Consider the following 25,944-nt stretch of genomic DNA (forward strand, 5'->3'; position numbering starts at 1 on the left):
GGCCAAACTGTCCAAAGCAGCAGCAGTTGGGTGATTATAATGTCTGACTGCTGCTAATTGTGCCAATTATGCAAATTAGCCAAAATATGCAAACCAGCATCAGACAGTATGGAGACCAAACTAGGCTATACATTTTCCTTATTGTAGGCTAATAAATATTTCCGGGTTCTTCTTGTTTGCAAATAGACTACGTTAAAATAGCGTAAGACATAGCCTAGCAGAGATCTTTGCTCAAACTTAGAAGTCAGAACAGCTCACACATTCGTTCAGACGCAATTTCCCTCCCAACCGCTAGAGTTCAGAATTATTGAACAAGTCTAGGTAGCGCAACTTCCAACTCAGCTTTTGATTCTTGTCAGTCCGGTGATGTAATGAAGTAAAAGAGGAGTAAAGATGGCGGAGAACAGCGGCACAGATCCTGCCGTGAATACGAACACCGAGGAAAATGCTGCCACCAGCGGGACCATTATCATGGTCACTGTCAAAACTCCGAAGGATAAGGAGGAAATAGCTATATCTGAAGATTCGTCTGTGGCGCAGGTATTTAAGTGATTAACGACAAGTGTATGATGTTTTGTTAGCCTGCTGAGTAGCTAGCAACCTTCCTACCTGCCTAGCTTGTTAGCTGACTGTGTGTGCAACTTGAATGATGGCTAATGTTAGCTTTGACGGGATTGAAAGCTAACAAGCTAACTGCCTTGTTAGCTAGCTAACTTACAACGGAAAATTGGGCGTATAGCTTAGAAATTATGTTAAATTTAGCAGCTGTTGGTGTTGTTTGTGGTGCCCTTTGTGGTGATGTTAGGCTGTTGACGTGAAGAAAATGGCTAATTGTAAAAAGTAATGAGGATTTACAGGGTATAAAAAATGGTATGTCATGACGCTGTCGGCTAGCTAGTCATACCAGTGTGTCGGCGTAATGTTAGCCGGCTATGGCGGCAGCCAATCGGAAGGTTCTTCGTAGTGGTAGAAGGAGAGACATTGTTGATGGCTAGGTGTTGGTTATTAAACGATTCACGATGACTTTTATGGTTCCTGATTCAAATGAATACGCATTGTAGCTTAAAGAATGGCTTATCTTGGCAAACCTCATCACTGACTGAAATAGTTGAAATCAGATGTACACATCGATTTAACAAAGAGAACATTCTCGACGGTCTCTGATCTTATCTGGATCAGTAGGTAACGTTAACATTAACGTTAGCCAATGAGTTTCACATTTTCGGAGATAGTAGTTGAAACAAAGGATGGGTATGGTGATTTTTAGGCATTATCGGGCGTTTACACCCTCTAACCAGTTATTCACACCCCACCGAAATACCTTGCCATCACCGACAACGTTGACTATGTTAACAAGCTAGTCCCTGTCATGACACTTGTTTTCATGGGTCACCTGACGCCACTTTCATTATGATCACTCTGTATTGCGCATCTTGCGTTGTTCTTCCTTTAGGTCAATTAATCTTCTCATGTTTTTTTTTCTGATAGTTTAAGGAGGAAATATCAAAGAGATTTAAGGCAAAACAGGACCAATTGGTATTAATTTTTGCTGGGAAGATCCTTAAAGACGGTGACACGCTGAACCAACACGGCATCAAAGATGGACTCACTGTCCACCTCGTCATCAAAACCGCGCAAAAGTAAGCTCGTGCTGAAACTGTTGCTTTCTTCCTCTTTTGGTACCAGTGGAGCAACTGTGTTGTTTATTAAATAGATTTCTGAATACCTCAACAGGTGTGGCATTGTAATAAGTGGGAAATGGTAATGGACGTTTTTTAAAAATAAATAAATAATACATTATTTTATTTTAATAAATAAATAAAATGCTATTCCAGAGCCTCGGGAAGTGGCAGTTCACAAGCATCAGTGTCCACCACCCCTGGCACACCACCTGTGAATAGAAGTGGCACTGGCTCTGCCAATCCTAGTCCAGCGTCCACCGGGGGCACAGCACAGGGCACAGGGCCCTCTCCTGCACCTGCTCAGCCTGCCAACCTACTGTGTGAGTTTTACACTCCCGGTCACATCACAGAAGCTCTGTATAGTTGTGTTTGAGGCTCTCATGTTGACCATAGACCCATTTGTGTGTTTGTAGCTGGGTTTGGGGACCTGTCCAATCTGTCAGGGTTGGGCATGGGCTCAGCCAACTTCATGGAGCTGCAGCAGCAGATGCAGCGGCAGCTGATGTCCAACCCGGAGATGCTGTCGCAGATCATGGAGAACCCACTGGTGCAGAACATGATGTCTAACCCGGATCTGATGCGGCAGATGATCGTGGCCAACCCACAGATGCAGCAGCTGATGGAGCGCAACCCAGAAATCTCGCACATGCTCAACAATCCCGAGCTCATGAGACAGGTGTGCAGTCATGGGGTAGCAGCACTGCCCACACACTCTCAATCAGCAGCATGATGCTTCTGTTCTGTCTATTTATCAGTTCAGCAGACAAACTTGTTATGTGGTTATTTCAATCCAACAGAATAGTAGGCTTTCCATTTATGATTGTATACAAAGCCAAAGCGATGAGATGGTGCTGCTTTGATGCATAAAAATAGGCTAGTAAATGAGTGCGGTTAAGGATTGAGGCAAGGTTTTTTTTTTTATTATTATTTTTAAGGTGAAGTAGAATTTCTTAACACATGTGAAGGGAATGAAGAAGGCATCAAAGAAATACTATTGTTTTGGCTGACTACAATCAATGGCAATCTAATTTTCTCTCACCTTTCTGACTCACTTAGACTATGGAGTTGGCAAGGAACCCAGCTATGATGCAAGAGATGATGCGTAACCAGGACCGGGCGCTTAGCAACCTGGAGAGCATCCCAGGTGGATACAATGCCCTAAGGAGGATGTATACAGACATTCAGGAGCCCATGTTCAGTGCTGCGAGAGAACAGGTGATGCATTATTCATATGCTTCAGTGTTCAGATGAATATGTGTTGCATATATGCTTACTTGCATTAATGCTGTGTCTTAAGAACTGAACTATTTAATGTTAGGGGTGCACCAATTTGTGAAATCCTGTTTTAAATAACAATTTGGCTGATAACCGTGCTGGTATTTGTTTGCTTGAGTTCTTTTTTCTTATTATTGTCAAACATGCCCTGAAGTGGTAAGGAAACAAAAATATTCTTTAAAAAAAGAAAAGGAAAAGAAACTAAACCATTTTCAAGTGTTTTGGGCCTTCATAGTACCCATCTCTGAATGCCCCAGCCCACATATAACCCAACATTTAGCTAGTGCAGACATGCAACATTACAGATAATCAGCCACCTCCATTTGTAAATGTCATATATATTTGCTGATAGCTATAAGGCCAATATTGATGTTGAGCCGATAGTTTGATTTTGTTAACATTTGGTGTTTTGTAATGATATTCTATGTCCTAATTGAACAAGAATTTGTTCTGATGTGAAAAGCAGACTTATTGTTTTCTTTTTATTTGTTTACTTGCGTTTTAACTTTTTTTTTTTATTAGCAACTTTGCATTTGGAGATTAGGAATGGTTAGCTTGTCAATCACCCACATTTTAACAAGACTTTCCCTTGTCCAGTTTGGAAACAACCCCTTCTCTGCCTTGGGAGGAAATGGAGAAAACTCTGGGGTTCAGCCCTCCAGGACAGAAAACAGAGAGCCTTTGCCAAACCCCTGGGGCCCTTCTAGCGGTGGCTCTGCTGAGAACAGGGCCACGGGCACCACTACCACCACCTCCTCCACCAGCTCCTCGACTAGCGGAACCACCCCCAGCGTCTCTAACCCCCTGGGCGTCGATGCAGCCAGCCTTGGAAACGGTAGTGGCATCATTGTGTTGAAGACAGACAGACTTGCCTGCTAATTTGGCTGTTGTTGCTCCTGAAAGTCCTTGTCCAGTGTTAGGTCTGCCTTCCAATTGTCTCATAAGTGGTAACACATAACTGGCAATGACACGTCCGAGTAAAATCTGAGGTGTATGCATTCCAATTGTAACAGGCAGGACAAGATGGCACTCTTTTTTTTTTTTTTTTAAATTTGTTTTGCAATTGTTTGTTGTTGTAGCGATTGTTACTAGATATAGCAATACCAGTTTGTGACTAGGCATTTCACAGTATTTTGCACAAACAAACTTTGTGGCAACATGGTGTCAGAGAGATTGGACATTATTGTTTCTGCGACTGATTTAATGAGACCCAAATAGAATAGAACTGCTAATAAACAGTGGATTTCTATGGCTCTTATTTACTGTTAACGGGCGCCGCCATCTTGGAAATTTGAACGCCGGATACCCTGGCTTCAAACGAGCTAACAAGTAGGAATTATGACTTGAGGGGACATTCCAATCGCAACCTCCTGCTTAACCAACTTAAATGTAGAGGTGCATGAAGGTTGCTGAAGTTTCGTTGTTGTGTTAACTTGGAATGTAGATGGGTGTAATCATGGATGTAGAACTTCAGTTAGCATATATTTTTAATGGTGCAAAACTCAGTAATCATCCTATTTCTCTCTCTAGGCGTTTTCAACAGTCCTGGCATGCAAAGCCTGATGCAGCAGATCTCTGAGAACCCACAGCTGATGCAGAATATGCTCTCTGCTCCATACATGCGCAGTATGATGCAGTCTCTGGCGCAGAACCCAGATATCGCTTCACAGGTCTGAGAGGTTCCACTGTTCCTTGTTGTTGTTGTTGTTGGGTTTGTGGAAACATGCCACAAAGATGGTGGTGTGGGTGGATTTTGGAACATAACGTCTCCATGTTCTCCAGGTTTTGATGAACAATCCCCTCTTTGCTGGTAATCCACAACTACAGGAGCAACTGAGACACCAACTGCCCGTGTTTCTTCAGCAGGTCAGAGCCGCCCTTCCATTCTCACTTACTGTTGCGGTTTTCTCGCTGTATCAGTCAGTTGTTGTCAGAACAAAGTTCAACCTTCATGAACCTTCCCACCAGTTGACCTCTGACTGAGTGGCTTTTTGACACTCGGCATTTGAATGCCGTTCTGACACGTGGCGTTCCTCTTTTGACCCACAGATGCAGAACCCAGAGGCCCTATCTGTGATGACGAACCCACGGGCCATGCAGGCCCTCATGCAGATCCAGCAGGGCCTGCAGACCCTTCAGACCGAATGCCCTGGGCTCATGCCCAGGTTAGCACTTTTCTTTCTTTCTTTCTTTCTTTCTTTTTTTCTTTCTTTTGACTTTAACATTGGATATTCTGTTAAAGCACACATCATTTAGCGCAGCATTGCTTGGGCTAATTGTTCTTCTCCCCCACAGTCTCGTCCCTGGCGGTATGCCTGGTGGTATGCCTGGCGGTTTGCCTGGCGGTATCCCTGTGGGTCTCCCAGGCGGTCTCCCAGGTGGCATCCCAGGTGGTCTCCCAGGTGGCATCCCAGGTGGCATCCCTGGGGGCATCCCAGGTGCCTCTGTTCCTGCAGCAGGCAGCGCGCCCCCAGAGAACCCACCTCCTCCTTCGGGCCAGGGGTCCACCCCCGCTGCTGGGGCCAACCCCACCCAGCAGCAGCTTATGCAGCAGATGTTACAGATGTTTGCCGGAGGAAGTGCATCAGTAAGTTTTAAACAGGGAGACGCCAATGTCGTTAGACTCTTTGAAGAGATTCCTGTATTATTTGACCCCTTGATGCAAAAATCTGATGCCATTAACAAGTACAGCAACATGGAAAATAAATGGATAATGTAACATACATGAACAGCCATAAGACATCTAGTGTAGACATCCATATGTGTATGTAAATATATATGTAAACCGTGTACCCTACAAATGCCCTAGTGAAAAAACACAGTGGAAGGATTAGCGATAAGACCTAAGCTAAAAGTGCCCTTTGACCTACGCAGACCCAGACTCCGGAGGTGAGGTTTCAACAGCAGCTGGAGCAGCTGAGCGCCATGGGCTTCATCAACCGCGAGGCCAATCTGCAGGCCCTGATCGCCACGGGGGGAGACATCAATGCCGCCATCGAAAGACTACTGGGCTCCCAGCCCTCCTAACTCCTCGGCCGCCAGAGCGCCCGGAGGGGGGCAGGGGGGCTGCAGTGGGAGGGATGGATGGATGAATGGATGGATGGATGGGGGAGATCATAACGAAATGAACACAATCCTTCACCACATGAGAAAAAAAAGAAAAAACAAACAAAATCTACAACAGCAACCCCCCTGAATAGACTGAATTCCAATTACATCTCATCTTCTTTCTGTTTTCCTTTTTTCTTTCTTTTCTTTTTACCCACCCTTTCTTACCCCGACCCCCCTCCACCCCCACCCCCCTCTGGTTGATCTGTGAAAATCATAGGAATTGGGGTTTCCAAAACTAAAATTAACTGGGCAAACCAACAAAGTAATCAGTATGAAATGATGTCATACTAACATCTTTCCCCCTCTACTCGCTGACAGCTGAGACCCTAACAAGATGATACACACAGCTGAACTTTTGTCCTCTGTGCTTCCTCCCTCTTAACCGACCATTCCTTTTCGGTTTGAGACAAACGTACATGCGTAACATTCTCCGTCGAGGCAGTACTTGTGGTAGGAGGCGTTGTAGGGGGAAAATAAGCCTTTTTAATTCTTAGAACAAAGACTCCCTGTGTTTCGTAAGAATGCTCACTTCATCTTAATTCTCTCAGTCTCTCCTTGATCATGCTGGATTAAGATCAGTATTTATTGCAACAGCTGTAGACGTTTCTCCCTCACCCGCCTCTCTCCCTCCTCTCTCTCCCTTCCTGTGCCACCCCGTCTCATTTCACACTGCTTTGAGAATTCCTTGACATTTGACGTGTTAATTGAAATCTAATATTGATGAGGATGTTGGAATCCCTGTTTGAGCACCATAACACCCTGACTCAGATGATTGCTTACACTTCAGCTTCTGTAGAGAGGAATGGATTTGGAATGGGAAGAAAAGACATAATTACTCGAGAAAAAAGGCATTGTCATCTCCTTTAGTCATCGCTTACTGACAGGTGTACATGAAACTATGGTTGAGGCTTTTCCGTATGGTTAAGAATGTAACAAGGTATCAATAAATATTTCTAAGCTGAAGAGCCATGTTAAGAAGCTTACAACTTTTATTTTGTCCATATCCCTATGCTTTGACATAGAAGAGATTGCTGCTGTGCTTGAAAAAAAAAAAGATGAAAACTTGTACATTTGATGCAGCATCATACTTCAGATCTGCCAGTAACGGAATAGCATGATAGCTATGATGCTTTATTTTCAACCTGTTCACCAACTATATGGCTAGCTTACAGCAGTCTAATGCAACTAACAGTTGAATTTTGATGTGAATTAAAATGTCTTCAACTTTGCCTCTTGCTGCATGTCGGGAGTCCATTGTTTAGACTTCACTCTGGTAATTATTGAAGGATAATGCAAATCAATTGGTGTTTATCATGTACATAGCTCATCATTGCTGTGTACCACTGCAATGAAAGAAGGTTAGTTTATGTGCATATTGGGGTATAACTGATAGAAAGTGAAATTCCAGTTGAGCTTCATCCTTTACTTAAATCCTAGGTTACCAGTTCCCATGTCCATAAGGCAGTGTAGCCACTTTATACCAGGTTAGTTGTGTTTTTGTCATTGCTAAATCACATCATTGTATTTTTCCTGAATGTCAAACTCTTTGAGCAGAGATTTAAACAAAAAGTTAAGGTGACTTGATGACGGAGTTATAACGTCATGATGCACAGGGCAGTGATTGTTCAGTAAAATGGTTCCTTAGATAGTCCGTCTTGTTGCTTAGACAAATTAAGAAGGAACCTGCTCAGAAAAAAAAAAGAAAACCATAATAAGCCATTCTAAAGGAAGTGCAGAACCCGGCAAGCTTTGTGTCACTAGCAGTAACTGTGTTTTAAGCAACGAGTAGATGTAGTGCCCTAAACTGGGCCTCAGTGACCGACATGTGATTAAATGTAGAAAGACTACATCTCCCAAGATGCAGCAGTGCGCCCTCGTGCAGAGTCACCTGACAGCGTCCACGGAACGTATGTGCCCAAATATTTATCTGCATTCCCACTTCCAATCTTTTGTGTTGACAGCAGTCATTTTAAATTATCGGAAATGTTACGACCAAAAGCTTTGACCCAAGTTCTCAGCCAAGCAAATACAAGCGGAGTTCAAAGCACATTGTAAGTATTGCCTGGGTCATAATACCTAATATGCTAACGTGCTAACGTTTAAATTGCTAACGTTAACAAACTAAAATGTACAGTGGTAGAAAGTAAGCTAGCTTTCTAGGCCATGTAAGTAAGTTAGATACCCTTTTACTCCCCTGGTGGATTGATTGAACGACTCTTTCAAAGTTAATAAGGAGCTAAGTACTACTCTTTCTTTGTGCCCATCACGATTGGCCAAAATATGTTACCATCTTTGTCTTCAGCGAGTGAAAGGGATCGAATAACTCTACGTTACACAGTGTTTTGATAAACTAAAATGATATCCATGCTCTCCTAGACTATTGAACAACGAAGGTTCCCTTCTGGCATACTCTGGCTATGGTGACACAGACGCACGGGTCACTGCGGCTATTGCCAGCAACATTTGGGCAGCCTATGACAAAAATGGTCATCTAGCTTTCAACGAGGACAAACTGAAATTCATCTTAATGGACTGTATGGTAAGCATGGCCTTTACCTTTTGGTTTGGGCAATAGTTCAATCGAAATTGCTAAAATGTGAACATGATGTTGATGTCTGTATGCTGTAATATGTCGATGTCCTTATTGCTTATTTGATTACATTTACTGACTCAAACTGTCTCTAAAAGGTTGATTTGAAATATCTATTTGACCACTTTACAGGAGGGGAGAGTCGCCATCACACGTGTCGCAAACCTATTATTGTGTATGTATGCCAAAGAGACAGTGGGCTTTGGAATGCTGAAAGCCAAGGTAAGAGACTGTCTAGACTGCAGAGGGGAAAAAAAACACTATGCTACATTGAAATGCTAAGTGAGCTGTTTCATTTTAACTAGCATGGATAACATTGCAATACATGTGTCAAGATTCACTTAATTGTCCCAAAGTGTAGAAAATTGTATTTGTAGAGGCCTACAGAGGCACGCTACAACTGGTCAACGGTCAAACATTAACACTAAACATCCCTCCATCTATCCAAAGTAAGGGGCCTGTTTCGAAGTTAACTGATGGTTAAATCAACCAAATCTCCGATATTGTTTGCACCTTCAAGTTTTCTGTGACGTAAGATTGTGTCAAAGAATAATCTTGGTGTCTTGCTTAACAGTCAGCTCATAGGTAGACCAAAAGGATGGATGCTGTCAGTCACCTTATCTTTTATGCAGTTTGCATGAGACAAACTAGTTTTGAATTTAGTTGCACACAGAGGTTACCAAATCAGGAAGTGGTGCGGTGCCCTATCTGATTATGTTATTTAAGATTGCCTGATAAAAGATTACCATACATATTCGATCAACCCTGTGAACTTTATTGCTGCAAGAAATGCAGATGTGGTAGCCTGGAACACAGGCAAGTATGACAAGTATGCTCCAGGTCCGTGAGGTAATTGTTTGAGGAGACTTGTGAGATGGCTTCATTGAAGATGACCTCTGAGGCCTGTAGTGCACTCATCTAGGGTCAAGCACCGCCTCCTCTCGCTTTACCATTAGCCACCAGGTAGTCATTATGCAGAATGCTACAAATCTTTGTTTTTGAATGATATTCTAAAACATTGTTGTCCTTCATTAACCATAAGATGACATTTATCTGAGAATTGAATTATATAGTTATTAGGTTTGGTCGATTACCACACACCTAGAGTTCCTGGTGGTCAGTGTTCAGTGTGTTGAAAAAGTAAACTATTATGTGTTGACCTGTTTACAGGTGACAGAGTGAGTTCCTAGTTTATAACTAGAAGATGAATATCTGAATAACATTAGTAAATAATTAGTAAATAACTATATAGCATTCTATATAAATAAGCATGTCTGGTATATTATACACACATACACCGGTTTCATTCATGTTCAACGTTAAACCACTTGTTAAGATGCATCATTATGTTCTTTCTTTTTCTTTTTTTTAGGCGGAAGCGCTTGTACAATACCTGGAGGAACCCTTGACACAAGTGGCAGCATCTTAGAGAAAATGAATGAGTGCAATCACTACTTCCTCTTTTTGGTGTTATGTTTTGGGAGCAGAAGGGAGACTAACTTTGTGCGCTCAAGTGTGGCTGCATGTGGGAACATATGGACTTTGACTTAGAATGCTGTCAACTGTCTCCACTCTCCACAGAGAATTACCTATTTATTTACATAACTATTTTACATGCTTAAACTCATCTGCAGGCTTTTGGTATGTGTGATGTTCTGTGTGGACTGCTGTGTGTTTTCTTTGTGAACTAACTACTTTGCCTGTATGAGAAACAATGCCTTCAGTTGTGCTTGTCTCTAAAACAATCTGGAAGAAAGACGTGAAAATGAAAGATTTTTTTGTATGAAATGTGTACACTGTCAACAATTTGTACAAATGTCCTTAACGATGGAACTGAAAACACACAAGTGTATATATTAATTAATTGTATTAATAATCCCTTTTAAAACCACCACCCCTTGTTTATAGGGTCATATACTGCTTAAGTGTGTTTTGAATAAAGATATATGCATTATGTCCGTGCAATAGTTATTTCTTAAAATGAAATTCAGAAATGTTTTTAACGTTAAGTGTAATCTTCTCAGGCACAGTAATTCAGTAGCTGAGATATACAGATTTACTTCAAACACCAAAATCAGATGTGAATTCCATGTCAGGGGCCACTGTGGCGCCGTATGGTATAATGACTGGCTCTTTGTGAGAGGAAGTGATCTCATTGGTTGAGCAGGTGCAGAGCAAAAAGCCCTGTATCGCTGCACCTGTGCATGTATCGTCCTACCTGTTCAACCTGCCTTCTCGCCTTCCTGTAGGTCACGCCTCCCCCCAACCCCCACTGCTCTTGTTGGCGGAACTACCTGGCTTCAGAGCAAGGCAGTTCCTTGTACACACGACTAAACTGTCCTCAATCAAACAGAGAGAAAACCAGTTTAATGCTAATGGGATAGAATCCATGGTAGCCATTTACTGTTAGTCTTTTGGCCATGTGGTGAAGAGAAGCAGTTTTCAAGGTGTTATCAGTCTGCAATCTCAGTTTGAGAGACTCCTCCAGATTTAAACCAGGCTGTTGAGGAACTACCGAATGGGCTAAGCATGGGGTCAGATGAGGCTTATAATTTCGTCTTTAAGGGTGAGTTGTGTCTTTATTGTTTAAAGATACTTGTAAAGCATATTTATATATGCATGATGGTACAGTATATGCTGTCAAAGCCAAGTGAATACATACTAACAAAGATTAAACTATTACAGTTAATTACTGTTCAAAGTGCGTGGCAGGTTCTCGCCCTTAGTAGTTGTAGCTTAGGTAAATAAAGGAAGCTGGTTTGATAAGATTGTTAAATACTCTGGAAAAAAGTTTTTATTATTATAATTATTATTAAACTTTATATGGTCACTAATTTAGCTGGAAATTTCATTACAGCCATTCATTTCATAAAGCATTTCAAAGAAGAATAGTGTTTATAATAAAATATCTCAACCAAATGTACATACTTGGAGTGTGATGTGGCATAAAATTGAGTGAAGCCTCCATAAAAAGACGTTCCTTTGTCATCTGATGGATCATGTGCGCCATGATTTATATCCAAAATGTGATACCATCTTTGTTGCCATGTCATTCATTTTTGTACTCGCTCGGATGCATCTAAAGCCCTTCACATAACCCAGGGCTTGAGTTATGCACGGAGAAAACATGCTATCATGTTTGAGTTGAAAAATTAAGGGGTTTCATTGAATGCAAGTGAAATGATAAGATAACATACATCTCCTTTGAGTGGTTTATAATGCCTTTTTAAGTTCATATAAAATGTTTTCTGTCCAAAGAGGTTGTAGGAATTAAATCCTAAAGTATAAAAATGGGAAATAAGCAGAACTAGCTGCTATGTTTTCCTTCAAAGGTGCTGTTTCTCAAAAGTATAAACAGAGCTTTTTGGAATGCTCCAAGGTCTCGGGTCCTTTTCTCCATGGCAACCTGACTACTGTTTGCATAAGATAGGTTACTGAGTAGAGGAGGGGAAGCATAGTTTGTAGTTGTTTTCATCTTGCTTCATGAAAACCAAAGGGAAACAACGGTCTGTCATTGCCAGTGTGGTGAACAATTACCCAAACAGACGAAAGTTGAGCAACTCAAAGTTTCCTTTACACGGTCTTATGATCACTTACTGTGTGGTTCAAACAAAGCTAGCAACACTTGAATGTTTTGAGAAATAACTAAACTATTTTGCACTTGAAAGAAACTGGCCCAGAGCTACATGTCACACAATATTTAACTTGGTGTTCTGGGACTATAGAGTCAAAAGAAAAAGTCATGAATATAATTCCATTGTCACAACCCCTGTATCTCCCCCAGTGTCAAGAATGTCTTACTTAGTTCCCTTTACTCCACTCCAAGCAATGTCAAAGATGAATCAGCTGCCAACAGGCGGTGAATGCCACCAGCATGTGTAATGCATACCAGAGTCTGATTATTTTCAGGTATTTTCTCCACTCACATGTCAGACTAAGTGTGCAAAACAATGTTTATTTTTTCTCTTGTAAGTGCATTTCACCAACTGTCCCCGCCACCTTGTTTGGTCTTGAATCACAGTAGGATCAGTGATGTACAAGAGATCACCACAGTGCCCTTCCCTTTCCCTTCCTTTTTTTTGTTTGTTGAAAATACATGTCCTGACTTACTGATAGCATGAAGGCTGGAGGCCAGAGATCATGTGTAGGGAGTGTCTGGTGTCTGGATGGTATTACTCATTCATTTAAGGTAGAGCACTTAACTGTAGTGTTTCACCCATTGCCCAACCTCAAATGTGCATCAAGGACATTTAAGGATTTGTAACATATTCTGTGGATAGGGCCGATATTTTACATAGTTCACATGCAACCTCATATCCTTCACTGGACATAGACTATCCCATATTTCTGGAAACATTGCTATTTGTTATACAGTAATAGCAGGACAGTGTTTTATGCCAGTTAAAAAACAATACCACAATAATATCATATTCCTTCCATGTTTAACCTCATAGCTAAAGCCATTTTGCAAAATGAATGTATAAACCTCAGCTAATAGTTAATTACGGTAATAACAAGATATCTCTATCTTTAAATTGCTATCCTGCAACGAATTCTATTTGGAACTGCTACAGTTCCATTAGTTCTTGCAGTGGAACACTAATTCTCAGATTGACTGTTCTTCTTCTTTTTGCCTCAGTGGTTCTGATTGGCGAGTCTGGTGTGGGCAAAAGCAACCTGCTGTCACGCTTCACCAAAAATGAGTTCAACCACGACAGCCGCACCACCATTGGAGTGGAGTTCAGCACAAGGACAGTGCAACTGAACGGCCTAACGATCAAGGCCCAGATCTGGGACACGGCCGGCCTGGAGCGCTACAGGGCCATCACCTCAGCGTGGGTTACTACTCAAGCTTTCTGACACCTCTGCTACAAACTTTTCAGTTTAATCGTAGTGTATGAGAATGACAGATTTGCTCAAAATGTTGTCCTTCCTCTCAATACATATGTTTTGTTATATAGGGTGTTTTTCTGCTGGGGATGCTCCGATTCCTAGCATCTTAAATTTGTTTTATACAATTTGACCCATGTTTGCATCAATATTTGGGGGAAATGTTAGCACATAGCCTTAAGCTTGTTTGAGAAACACATCTTGTAATTGATACGTTGGTAACATTATAATTCAGTTCTTGTGGCCTACCTGTGCTGCTTAGGCTATTTTATGACATTTGGAGGAAGTTACCAGAATTCCTTTGGGTCAGGAAAACTGAGGAGAGAGTTTCTTTACCTCAATTTAACCCCAAGAAACATTCTCCCCACAGTTATTTTTTCTGTCTGTCAACCCACGTTTGCTGTGTCAATGTGTTCCTCATTTAGCCTATACTTGGAGTTAACTTTTTTGGTGCCATTCTCTCCAGATATTACAGGGGTGCAGTTGGGGCTCTGCTTGTCTACGACATTTCAAAGCACCTTACTTATGAAAGTGCAGCACGGTGGCTGAAGGAGCTATACGATCATGCAGACCCCCACATAGTCGTCATGTTGGTAGGAAACAAGTCTGACCTGGCATCTGTGCGGTCAGTTCCCACTGAGGATGCCAAAAGCTTCGCAGGTATCCATTAAATGAATGTTATTTTTCAATGAGTTGGACCACTTGGATGATGAATTTCCATTATATTTTCAAGGACAGTTGATTTAATTTGAGAGTTTTAAAATATGTTTTTGCCCCTTGATGCAGAAAAGAATGGCTTGTTGTTCATGGAGACATCTGCTTTAGAATCCACGAATGTCGAGGTTGCCTTTAACAATGTCCTTACTGGTAAATTACACATTACAGTTCTTATTAACTCTGTTAATAACTATGACTTACACTTGACTGAAGTCCTCTGATATGACATGAATAGGCCTACTTTCATTTCTTTGCAGAAATCCACAAGAAAGTGTCCAGCAGAGAAGTGACCAGAGGCTCAATCAGTGCTGTGACGCTGACTAGCGAGAACGCCCTATCCACCAATAACGAGGAGAGTAAACCATGCTGCAAGAATGTCTGACTTTTTAAACTGGACTCTAACTGCCTTAAAGTTCAAAAATCTCTGCTGAAAGTCGTTGTCTTGTACTAAAAATTCATCCTCAAAGAGGCCAAATATGTTATACAATGGCATGTGAATTTTAGTGACTAGAACAAATAAATTATATTACACACTAGATGATCGCAGTCATAGGCTTTTGTCTCTCAGATAAACGAAGGGCTTGTTGTGAAGTCGAATAATGTGAGTGTGTCTCTGTTCTGGTTATGATCCATATTGTCCTGTTGTGCTGTAATTTTTGTATTATCTTTTAAATGAGAGACACAACATTTTCACATTTCCGCAGCACATAATAGTGCAGGTTTACCAAGATAAACTGTCGTACATCTTTCTGTTAAATTGATTTTACTGATCTAATCTGATTTGTCTTTCCCATCACTACAATAAATTATTCTTGTCATACATTTTTAAGGTCCATGTATTTGTCAACAAATTTTGTATCTGAAATGATACACTGGCTAAAGTAGACAGAAGGGTATCGGATATTGTTGTATGATATTCATGCAAATCTTGTCAATAAATAGGCCTATGCCACTGTTTAGTATAAAACATATGATTTATTTGACTATTACTATGAAAATGTTGGTCAATGCTAGGCTGATAGGCCTATTTTCCATCATCGACTTCATTGCTGTAAGGACATGGTAACCTAAGTTACTAAAGAGGGCTGTAGTGGAGTCTGAACACTTGAGTACTCCTCTAAGATGTCAGAAATAGAGTTTATCCACCTCTTATTAGAGTTTATCCACCTTTAAAAATGTTGATTCACCAATGGCTTTTGACATTCAAAAATCACACTAGGCCTATACATTTACAATATACACTCATATTGTCATAAACAACTTAAACAATAACCTCTACCATCATCAAACATGTTCTGAATGTTTTTAAACATCCACATCATGGCACAGTCCTTAGGCCTACCATGGTCACAGAATTGATAGTTTTCCCACCTCTCTTTCCACCACTACATGGCTGCTTAGTCTTGCAATTATTATGACAGGCCTTTTCTAGCCCACACCTACCTGGTACCATGACTGTCACACATAAAATTAAGCCACGTGTCACCACAGCAGCAGTTATCATGTGGGAGTGAGGTCACAGCCAGTTAACAGTCTGTTTCTCTGATGTACAGGTAGACTCGGTTTCAAGAAACCTGGAGCACCGCATACCTTTTCAGGGGGGAAAAAAACACTCAGGTAAAGTCAGTGAAGCAACCCGTGACTGAAAGCACCACTGACAAATCATCGTAGAGACAATGACAGCTACTGTTACTTGACAGTCAAACAAGGGGCGGGACTGCGCATTCGTCACAACGCCGCTCGGAAGTGGAGGAGTAGGTCGCTTAAAAACTTTCCAAAAGCTTCAGGGCTTCTGTTCTTGCACTCCTCTCAAACGTAGATGCAGAAGAATATAATTAAATTATTTCGGAAGCAGAGACCTTGGAGTTTAGTTGCATTGAGTGCTACAGATAAACCAAAGAAGAGCTTGTGGGTTGTCACGAGCTGTTTGGATGAGAATTTGCATTGACTCACGCGACAAAGTGGCTAGGAATTGTTAGCCAAAGGGGAGTCAACAAGTCACAACTTAACGTTACAAATTACGTTGCCCGAGAAGATATCTAATCGGTGAAACTCGGTGCTGTCTGGACAGCAATTTGAAGAAATGGCGACGAGAGAAGACGAATATGACTACCTCTTTAAAGGTGAGCCCTCCGCATTAAACGATGACGTTGCCTCACAGCTAGCACAGTTAGCTACCTTGTGAATTGGCTAGCTAAAGCTAGTTAGCTAGCGAGATAGCAGCTACGCTAGCAAGGTTAGTAGCTAATGCTGTTGGCGCTTGCTAGTCTACATGCTAACTGTGATCGTTTTACCAAACTAATCAGTGAAGTAGCCAAAAGGATCACTATCACTTTTACAAAGGTGAACGAGTTATTTTCTATGTTAAAATCAGCTGACGTTCGCCAGCAAACAATATGCTGCTAGTTTAGCTAACATGTTGATACAGATGAAGAAGTCAACAGTTTTACTAGTGTCACTACTGCCCGCGTTAAGTTGCATCAATTTGTGCGTTATGAGGGAATTTGGGAAAAAAATGGTAGATGACAGTTCAAATTGGAAACCTAAAACTAACTAACAATTTACAAATGATAGCTATTCAACTAGCAACTGTAGCAAGGCATGTGATGCAATCTCATTAGAAGGTGGTCATCGGGAATTTAGTTGGCAGAATGACACATCGCGATGAGTCACCCTGAGGTGGACCTAGGTGCTGTCAGTGTCCTTGTTTTGGCTATTGAAATTCCTGGTCACCTCTGTTATTAGAAGATGGACAGACAGATCATCTAGAGTATATTTGTCTCACCTGATACATTTACACTTACCAAAATGTACCTGCTGAATATCTAGATTGGATAGCCTAGTATACATTTGAATACAATTTGTCATTTGACACGTTCTATATGTATATATGCCAAAATTGTATATGAATTGATCTACATTTAATCACAGACTTCACTCTATGACCTGTTTCTGATTTCAGAGAGGAAATGCAGTAAGTGTGTGCCCCTTTGTTTCCAAGTGGAACGGGCTCTGCAGTTGTCTAACTGGAAAGACCTGTATTACTATCAGGAAGAGTGTGTGTCTGCATGGCTGTGTGTATGCTTATGCCGGTGTGATTAAGTTAGAGCCCTCGCTTTGAAATGGCTCCGATGAATAATATGTGACACAAACACTTTGTCTTTTGATGTCATCTAACAAACAGAAGACTTTGGTTAGAGTTAGAATGTGGTGATTTCACACTAAAGATGCTCTTAGATATGGGTGCATCTTACCATAGTTGCAGTGCCTAGTTGGTGTTAAACTATCTTAGTGTAGACCATGCAGAGACACCCCTCACAGTGTTGCTGTAAGGCAGTCTATTCTGCTTCTGAATCAGTGGCTGTTTGTCATAACAACATTGTGATATTGATTTTATTGCTTGGAGTTATAGCCTGTGCCGAATGCTAGATTGCATCAAAACAATTGCGAGCCACATCGAACACTAGTACTTTTTGGCACCTTAACATAATCGTTATTTCTGTATGATCAGTATGGGGCAGTGGCTGCGATTTTCTTTCTGCGGCTTTGTTTTGCACTCAGACACCCAACCCAGGCAGCGTTTCACAATGGTATGTGGGTGAGGAGGATGGGAGGGGAGCGTCCTTCTCAGGTGGCTTTTCATTCAGCAGTCAAAAGAGATCTGGGGGAACACACCCTCGGTCCAGTGGCACAGCTGAGCTGACGCCCAGTCATTTGCTTGCGTCACAGTTGGGAGCATGACTTGGGTCGTACGGGAGTCGCAGTGGAAAACGGCCACTATGGCCCTGTGTGTCGGTGTGCAATGAACTCAAACGATCAAGTTTGGTAGACTGTCATGTGGTACTGGTTGGACACAAAGATAGTGCAGTGTTGTTGAGAAGAGGATCGTTTTGTCTTGGCTGAAGGATTCCATAGTGATTCAGTCATTGTTAGGCTTACTTGAGAATGGAAAATGATACTTGTGTAGCACGGTTTAGATGGCAATAGCCAACAAGTCATGACAAGGACACAGGGGTGATTTCTACAAACACTGACCACACATTTATATACTGTTATTCAGTCAAGAAAAGGGAATGGGAAATCACTGAAAGAACAGCTAAGGGGTGTTGTTAGGCTCAATAGAAATGTAATTTTGAAATAAATAGAAATATCATTTAGAAATATATTTCCTCTATCTGAATGGTTGCCAAGCAACATCGAGATGCATAGCTACCTTTTGTAGCTCATTACCATAGAACGAAATGCTGTCAGTGTGTACGTTTTTTGTTGGGTTTTACGACGGCATCGAACGCGATTCAGCCAATCATAATCAATGACCGGAACTATCCGTTTTAGGACAAGTCATTGCTCATGTTGCATTAGTGCACCACTATGTATTAGGCCACTACTACAGAGAAGAGAAACAGCATTTGTTTTTCTTTCCCTGCATGGAATGTTCACTTGCGCACGAGTACTTGCTAATGCATTTAAGTTCCATTCCCAACAACTGATGAAACTGTGCTGTGGTCCAACCTTGCAGTGGTGCTGATTGGGGATTCCGGTGTGGGCAAGAGCAACCTTCTGTCCCGCTTTACCCGAAACGAGTTCAACCTGGAGAGCAAGAGCACGATCGGGGTGGAGTTCGCCACACGCAGCATCCAGGTGGAGGGAAAGACCATCAAGGCGCAGATCTGGGACACAGCTGGCCAGGAGCGCTACAGGGCCATCACATCCGCGTAAGTCACTGTAAACCCCTGTCAGGGCAGTCGCATCCATGGAAGTCATTCACAGACACATTTCTGGCCCCAGCTGTGGAGCGACTGGCTGGGGCGCCTGCACCACACGCCGGCGACCCGGGTTCGATTCCCGCCCCGTGGTCCTTTCCGGATCCCACCCCAACTCTCTCTCACACTCACTTCCTGTCTCTCTCTCTACTATCCTATCCGATGAAAGGTATAAAAGCCCAAAAAATGTAACTTAAAAAAAAAAGAAATAGATACATTTATGCCTTACATAACTTGTGACATTGCTTTTCACTGTAAAACAGTGATGTTATGTCGGTCAACTGTATAAGTTGACCAAAGGTTCAGGTTGACTATATAAAGGCCATCAGCAACAGTGTTGCTGCAGTAAGTTCATTCCCCAACTTTGAGTTCATTTGCAGTCACAAATGTAACCCTTATTACCTATTTACTTTTGAATTCTTGTTATTTTATTTCAATAGGTCCAATGGATATTACTACAAATTATAATCCCTTCATCCTAATCATTTCCTTCCTACCTTCATGTGTAGTTACTACCGGGGTGCCGTTGGTGCTCTCCTGGTGTACGACATCGCCAAGCACCTGACGTACGAAAACGCCGAGCGCTGGTTGAAGGAGCTGCAGGACCACGCCGACAGCAACATCGTCATCATGCTGGTGGGCAACAAGAGCGACCTGCGTCACCTGAGAGCGGTGCCCACGGACGAGGCCAAGGCCTTCGCTGGTAGGTCGTCCGCTTCTTTTGCCCCATGTGTAAAGGCCCGTTCACACCAAGAAAGATCAATACAATGCTGACGGCAAAGAAGCATCACACTAGCTAGTATGCTGTTGTTGTTATTATGATGTTGTCATTCATATTAGCTAGAGAGCAATAATGTTTTGCCAACATTGCCATCATGCATTGTTCTAGGTGTGAACGGCCCTTAAGATGTAGAGTGAAGAAGTTTAATTGAAATGAGTGTATTTGAAATATGCCTGCAACGGCGCTCAAATGGAAGATGGAACATGATGGCTGATTGGTGTCTTTAGTGTATAGGTATTTCACTATTGGTTGGTTAGGAATGGAATAGGACCTCAAAAGCATTACTGTGGTTCTTGAACTCCAATCCAAGAAAGCAAAGCATTGCATTGGTATATATGGTAAACTACTAAACTTTTAAAATGTAAGAATACAGATACTTCTATTCTCATAGGAATAGGTGCACCATGCTGTCTGCATTCATAATCTTGGTGCTTGATTTTATACACCTCTGGTAAGGGACCTGATGAAACCCATGAATAGTGTGTTTTTTTTCTGATGGTGGTCTTTGTTTTTACAGAAAAGCATGGATTGTCCTTCCTGGAGACATCTGCTTTGGACTCGTCTAATGTCGAATTGGCTTTCCAGACTATCCTTACAGGTCAGTGGGTCACGTAGGTCTGTTGGTGACCAAAAGAATCCACTCTCAAGTATTTTGTGAACATTTCCTTTCTTGCTACCAGTAGGTGGCAGCAAATTCCAAGTTTGTGGTGATTGTATGTGAACGCTGTTTCATGAATGAAATCAATCTGAGGTCAATTACACAGCGTCCTTACTACTGCACACAAAAGAACCAGATACAAGAAATGGCTTAACCAGACCACGTTTGATATTGCTTCGAGAGCCAATCATAAACAGGCAGTTGTCTTCAGTTATCTACCATTTTTATAGATGAGTTATCATTTATCTGATAAATCATCTGACGATGTATCGGAGTCAATAATCCCAGCTATTTGGGTTGCATACAGCATAAAGGGTCAGAAATTAATAAGGTAGCTGGTTGAACCTGCTGCTCAAGTAAAGTCCTGCGCTGGGGACAGATTAAAGTGCCTTAACGAGCTGCCGCCATGCTAATGAACTCTGTGTTTTCATTTAATTCATCCAACAGGGGCCAACCATTTCAATGCTCCACTGTATAGCAGAGGAGCCTCTCCTGCCTTTAAAAGAGGCAGTCTAACAGGATGGCTCATGTATGCATACATGGCGTCCCTGACCCTATTTGTTGAGTTATTGCTTAGCTAGTGTTGACAAAATCTGATTGGAGAGGTTTTTTTTTTTTTTTTACAAACAGTGTTTAAGAACTGAGGTGTATGACAACTGACTTTCAATTAATGAGACTGAAGCTGTAGTTTAATTAGAACTGAAAAAATGTAAATTTCAGCTCCTTTCCCCTTCATATTCCGTATTCCCCCTGCAAAAACACAACCATGGCATTCTGTTCTTCTACTGATCAAGTCTTCTTGCATCATCTCAGAAGCTTCCTCCTTTTCTTGACTTCGGGAACGGAGTTGCTGTGGGTTTGCAAACTCAGTCTCATTATGCCACAGCTCCTATGTTTAAGCTCTGGTGCTTACTGGCATCATAGGACTTACAGTTCTGATGAAGGGCGTGTACTCCTACTCAAACCTCTCTGGACTAACACTCCAACCTCATTCCTGGACCTTCTTAATGGATGTCTGAAGGTGGTGGTGATACAAGGGGCATGTTTTTGAACAGTGTTTCTGGACAATTACTTGACCCAGTTCCTGTGGTTCTGATCAGATGACTGTGATGAGCTGTTTCCAGATGAATAAAAGTGGACAAGTGCCCTAACAATAACACTCAGCAACATTGCCTGTCAGCAGTGCTCTAAAAGTTGACCTGCAAGCTTTTTTTTGTAGGGGTTTCCATGTGGGTTTTTAAGTACGTATGCTGTTCAGTGATGCCGGGAAGAGCGTGTTTTGTGATCGGCTGTTTTAACAACAGTTCGAAAATACAGGCCTGGAATAAAAGCGTTTGTGAAATTCACAAACCTCTGTTGCACATTGACTGCCGTGGATTAGTGTATAGGTGTCTTGGCATGAAAAACACCTATAGATTTTCATGCACACTAGCAAGATACAGCAAGTAGCGTCAGGCACAGCGTGGACTAACCATCTGCCTCTAACCAAATCTGAGACCATCAGTGGATGTGTGTTTGTTTTCTTTTTCACAATGTATTTAAGGGACACTGTTGAAGAATTGATATGTATGCCCTTTGGCATCAGTATTCAATGCCATTTATTAGATGGTACCAAGTTAGTCATAACCTGACTAAAATGGTCGCAATCCTTCCTGATTAGCAACATTACATAGTGTAATATAATATCAAGTGTCCAGGGTGCACTGGAAATGTCAGAGACTTCATTCTCCATATTATAGGTCAGTGTAATATCAGAAGGACTTTGAAGTCATTATTTTAAGGTGAAAGAACTGCAATGTGCTCCTTTAACATACACCTTCTCCTGACCTCTCCTTTCCACAGCCATCTACCACATAGTGTCCCAGCGGCAGATGTCTGGGCGCAGTGATGCCGATTTCTCTCCAAACTCCAATGTTGTGCCGATCACTGTGCAACCCACCCAGAGCTCAGCAAAGCAGGGCGCCTGCTGCCAGAACAACTGAAGGTTCTGCACACGCTAAGGATCCTGGGTAACAGAAAAAAAAACATGAGGGAAAAGGCAAAAAAACGCAACAAAAAAACATAACACAAAACAAAGCAAAATCTAAAACAGACAGTCAGAATGCTAGACTGCAGCACAGAGACCCCCTGCCCCAAACACACTCACACACACACACACACACACACACACACACATAGACACACACACACACACACACACACACACACACACACACACACACACACACACACATGTCTGCATGAGTGCTGTGCGCTGTACTCCCCTTACTCTATCTATGCATTCTTGTTAACTCACAATTGCAATAAGCTTCACAGCTATGGCCCCAGAATCTGCAAATGCAATAAGCTGTGGACAAAAAAAAAATGAAGCACCACCAGGAACGAGTTGGGTGAATGTAGAATTAAATGAATTTGGTTAGCATACTGATTAGTCTGTTCCTGAAACACCATACCTCTTATCTTTCACACTAATACGATTGTATGGGCGGGTCACAATGAGCCATGGTTTGGGGCAGAGTACAGTCTTTCCGCTAACTGTGATCACTGTCTCTCTCTCATCCATCTGGACGTGTACGTGAAATTTGGGCCCATGCACATATTTGCACATCTGATGTTGCAGCCGAGATAGAAGTATGAGATAAACGTTCAGCGAGGGCACGGTGCAAGAGCAGATAGCAGTTTATACTGGATGTCATCCCAGTTAGGCTCAATGTCTGAATTACCATAAAGGGAAATTGTGCTTATGGAGTCAATCACAGTTCATTTTTTTTTAAACAAACCCATTTGACCGCATTGTGCACATGGCAAAGATTACCTTATGTTCTACCTTCCAGCAAAGTTCTGGCTTAACTGCTTTTTTGACATCCCCTACTGTATTTATTTAATGTTAATATGAACGTTTTTTGGTTTGTATTGTTTGACCTGAGGATTTTGTTTTATTTTTTTCGTCTCGCAGAGAATCATCTCAAAGCTACACTGGGTTTTTTTATTTAATAATATTTCTGGGATATGAAGGGTGTCTTTTATTTCTTTTTTCTCTTTGTGACTACAGATTCACATGAAATTCACAAGAAATTCTTTAAGGATGAAATCATTGTACGCGATTCATTTCAGCTTCGAGTAAATGCACACTTGATTGAGGGGAATGCCATGAAAGACCTGTCAAGTATAGCAGATCAATTTCTTTTAATGAAAGGATGTGTCAAAAGAAATCACGAGCACATGTTATGAAATAATTTTTTGTACTTGCTTTACTGGAAGCTTCTTTTACCTCTGACAATGTTGGATTCACTGTATGTGTTTTTTCTTTTTTACGTAGTATTTTATTTCCTCCTCACACTTAACACATCCATGCATTGCACATTTTGTACTGTTAGTTTTAAGTCATTAAACGGGTGCACCAGGGGCTTGTGGCCTCCGGACACTGTTTTGAAGGTGCATCTCCGGTTTCTAAAAGCCACATCTCTATTGGACGGAAAGGTTTCAAGGGTCTGACTCGGAGCAAATTGGCATGCAGCGCTCCCTCTGTTTTCCCTCTAGGCTGCTTCCTCATCATCTGTGTGCATGTATTAGGTTGCAAGGAGCAGGGAGGCCCAGCTCCTTGCTTCAGGCCTGTCCTATGCATGTCTGATGGGCTTCGTTATACGCTCGTCTCACTGTAAATGAAATCCCTGTCTTCTGCGCGTAACCTAAAGAGAGCTGGGTCTTATGGGAGATCCCATGGATTATGGCCCTGCTCTCCCTCCTGCTTGGATGTTGGAGTGCTGGCTAAAGCAGGGTGGTACGGGGGAAAGGGGGCAGACCAAAGGGTGGCAGTAGCAGCAGCAGCAGCAGCAGCAGCAGCGGCGGTAGTGGTGGTGGGGGATTGGCTCAACCAAGACCCCTTCTGTCATGGAGGTAGGGGGCCGTGTTTCAAAGTCGAGGTCACTGCAGTGAAGGTCAATATTAACTTGGTGCCTGCTGCGATGCTCCGGCGCAGACAGACACACTGTCAGTTCAATTGTATTTCCCTCTAACATGTCAAACAACCAGAGCCTAATGCTATCAATGGTAATGCAACCAAAAACAACTCTCCTATGCAGTAGATACATAAGCATTGTTAATTGGATAAATCCTGATGATGTGATTGCAGTAGAATCCAGTGCGTTTTCTCATAACTTTGGCTTGGCAACACTAGTGGCATTGCTCAGCAGGTATGGGTTGGTAGTGGGTAGACATTTTTAATGGTAAATAACTTTATGTATATTTGGAATAAATATGTATGAATAAAATGAATTTGCTATTAGTCAAGTGGCCAAGGAGTCTTGATTCTGTTCCATTTCCTATGTGTCATGCATGAAAGCATATCTTTAGTACACAGCAACATGACGGAGGATTATTTTTTGTTTTATTAGAAACATTTACAATACATTTTGAATTTCATAGAATAAAGAAAATAATCAAAACTAGATGGCATATAGACATTAATAAAAGTATCCCAAAAAGTAAACAAATGAAAATAACTCACAAAAAATCGTGCTAGGAAATAAACCTGCAATCTGACATGCCTGACGAGGGCACTGCACGGAATAGAAACAAAGCAAAACAAATCAACATGAAGACTTTTAAGCAATGGCTGGCCATGAGAGGGCCAACTCTTCTCACTCACCACAAAGAAACCAGAAACTGAGACTAGGAGTTGACTGGCTTAAACCTAAAGCACTAAGATCACTACTGTATGTATGTATTTATTCATGTAAAATTGGTATGGAGCACATCTACTGTGCTGGAAGATTCTGAAAGCTACCTAAGACAGACGGGAATATCACCTTCTGAAAGGGATGAGACTGACTGTCCCAACCCTCTCTTAATTCAATACCATTCATGACTGAGAACATATCACACACAATTTCTTGTAAATGCATATATGAAACAGGTTTGAAGAAAAACAACAACAAAAAATGGATGTAAAGTTGTTCAGAAGAGTGTTGACCTGATAACACTTCAACAGACCTTTCCTTCACTTCAGCCTATTGAAATGTGCCATCATAGTCAGATGGACATAAGCTGTGTCCTTTATTGATGTCATATCGTAAATACACAGTCCTCTAAGTGTTGCCTATGAAAATCTACAAGCGGAAAAAAGCACTTGAGCCCTTGTGTGTTAATAGGTTCAACAGCACAAACACAAAAGGTTCAATGCTTCTCCAGTTTTGGTGATGATATATGATACATGCAAACTTGTACAGGTATATTGGATTGTGATTGTGAGAGTGTGTGTGTGTGTGTGTGTGTGTGTCTGCGCGTATGTATGTGTGAGTGGAAACGAGACCCATAGATCCACTACACATAAGCTCAAGTATTCATGGAAACATCCCGGGAATATGGTACAAAATCCAAAATACAGTCTTGACACTTCTAGTCTCTAAAATGAGAGTTCATAGCAACGGAGACATTTCATTTGTCACATTGCCACTCCCATGATGTCATTCTCCACA

The 25,944-nt window shown here is 41.7% G+C and overlaps 4 protein-coding genes across 4 annotated transcripts; all 4 read left to right on the forward strand.

Moving 5' to 3' along the window:
- Positions 1-358: 358 nt before the first annotated feature.
- ubqln4 (ubiquilin 4) lies at positions 359-7,303 on the forward strand. The gene is made up of 11 exons (XM_062538815.1): positions 359-540; positions 1,489-1,640; positions 1,836-2,002; positions 2,096-2,358; positions 2,739-2,897; positions 3,555-3,792; positions 4,488-4,627; positions 4,740-4,823; positions 5,007-5,122; positions 5,253-5,544; positions 5,832-7,303. Exons 1-11 carry the CDS (start codon positions 394-396, stop codon positions 5,982-5,984), a joined length of 1,911 nt encoding a protein of 636 aa, XP_062394799.1. The 5' UTR covers positions 359-393; the 3' UTR covers positions 5,985-7,303.
- Positions 7,304-7,939: 636 nt separating this feature from the next.
- Positions 7,940-10,612, forward strand: lamtor2 (late endosomal/lysosomal adaptor, MAPK and MTOR activator 2). Its single transcript, XM_062538817.1, has 4 exons — positions 7,940-8,119; positions 8,445-8,607; positions 8,791-8,880; positions 10,031-10,612. The coding sequence occupies exons 1-4, from the start codon at positions 8,052-8,054 to the stop codon at positions 10,085-10,087; spliced, it is 378 nt and encodes a 125-aa protein (XP_062394801.1). The 5' UTR covers positions 7,940-8,051; the 3' UTR covers positions 10,088-10,612.
- Positions 10,613-10,953: 341 nt separating this feature from the next.
- Positions 10,954-15,087, forward strand: rab25b (RAB25, member RAS oncogene family b). The gene is made up of 5 exons (XM_062538818.1): positions 10,954-11,224; positions 13,298-13,493; positions 14,015-14,208; positions 14,335-14,415; positions 14,523-15,087. Exons 1-5 carry the CDS (start codon positions 11,188-11,190, stop codon positions 14,645-14,647), a joined length of 633 nt encoding a protein of 210 aa, XP_062394802.1. The 5' UTR covers positions 10,954-11,187; the 3' UTR covers positions 14,648-15,087.
- An 890-nt stretch (positions 15,088-15,977) lies between these two features.
- On the forward strand, positions 15,978-24,752 carry rab11al (RAB11a, member RAS oncogene family, like). Its single transcript, XM_062538819.1, has 5 exons — positions 15,978-16,388; positions 18,785-18,980; positions 19,538-19,731; positions 20,327-20,407; positions 22,310-24,752. The coding sequence occupies exons 1-5, from the start codon at positions 16,349-16,351 to the stop codon at positions 22,447-22,449; spliced, it is 651 nt and encodes a 216-aa protein (XP_062394803.1). The 5' UTR covers positions 15,978-16,348; the 3' UTR covers positions 22,450-24,752.
- The last annotated feature ends 1,192 nt before the right edge of the window (positions 24,753-25,944 follow it).

The sequence above is a fragment of the Sardina pilchardus genome, chromosome 6 (genome assembly GCF_963854185.1).
Source record: "Sardina pilchardus chromosome 6, fSarPil1.1, whole genome shotgun sequence".
Classification (NCBI taxonomy): Eukaryota; Metazoa; Chordata; class Actinopteri; order Clupeiformes; family Clupeidae; genus Sardina; species Sardina pilchardus.

What these genes read in the sequence shown, in the direction of transcription:
- ubqln4 (XM_062538815.1), top strand. Translation starts at nt 394, where the DNA reads ATGGCGGAGAACAGCGGCACAGATCCTGCCGTGAATACGAACACCGAG. An exon ending in ATCCCGAGCTCATGAGACAG is followed by an intron (nt 2,359 to 2,738) that starts GTGTGCAGTCAT and finishes TGACTCACTTAG; the next exon opens with ACTATGGAGTTGGCAAGGAA. An exon ending in TGCAGCCAGCCTTGGAAACG is followed by an intron (nt 3,793 to 4,487) that starts GTAGTGGCATCA and finishes TTCTCTCTCTAG; the next exon opens with GCGTTTTCAACAGTCCTGGC.
- lamtor2 (XM_062538817.1), top strand. Translation starts at nt 8,052, where the DNA reads ATGTTACGACCAAAAGCTTTGACCCAAGTTCTCAGCCAAGCAAATACA. An exon ending in TCATCTTAATGGACTGTATG is followed by an intron (nt 8,608 to 8,790) that starts GTAAGCATGGCC and finishes ACCACTTTACAG; the next exon opens with GAGGGGAGAGTCGCCATCAC. An exon ending in TTGGAATGCTGAAAGCCAAG is followed by an intron (nt 8,881 to 10,030) that starts GTAAGAGACTGT and finishes TCTTTTTTTTAG; the next exon opens with GCGGAAGCGCTTGTACAATA.
- rab25b (XM_062538818.1), top strand. Translation starts at nt 11,188, where the DNA reads ATGGGGTCAGATGAGGCTTATAATTTCGTCTTTAAGG. An exon ending in TTATAATTTCGTCTTTAAGG is followed by an intron (nt 11,225 to 13,297) that starts GTGAGTTGTGTC and finishes TTTTTGCCTCAG; the next exon opens with TGGTTCTGATTGGCGAGTCT. An exon ending in CTTTAACAATGTCCTTACTG is followed by an intron (nt 14,416 to 14,522) that starts GTAAATTACACA and finishes ATTTCTTTGCAG; the next exon opens with AAATCCACAAGAAAGTGTCC.
- rab11al (XM_062538819.1), top strand. Translation starts at nt 16,349, where the DNA reads ATGGCGACGAGAGAAGACGAATATGACTACCTCTTTAAAG. An exon ending in ATATGACTACCTCTTTAAAG is followed by an intron (nt 16,389 to 18,784) that starts GTGAGCCCTCCG and finishes CCAACCTTGCAG; the next exon opens with TGGTGCTGATTGGGGATTCC. An exon ending in TACAGGGCCATCACATCCGC is followed by an intron (nt 18,981 to 19,537) that starts GTAAGTCACTGT and finishes CTTCATGTGTAG; the next exon opens with TTACTACCGGGGTGCCGTTG.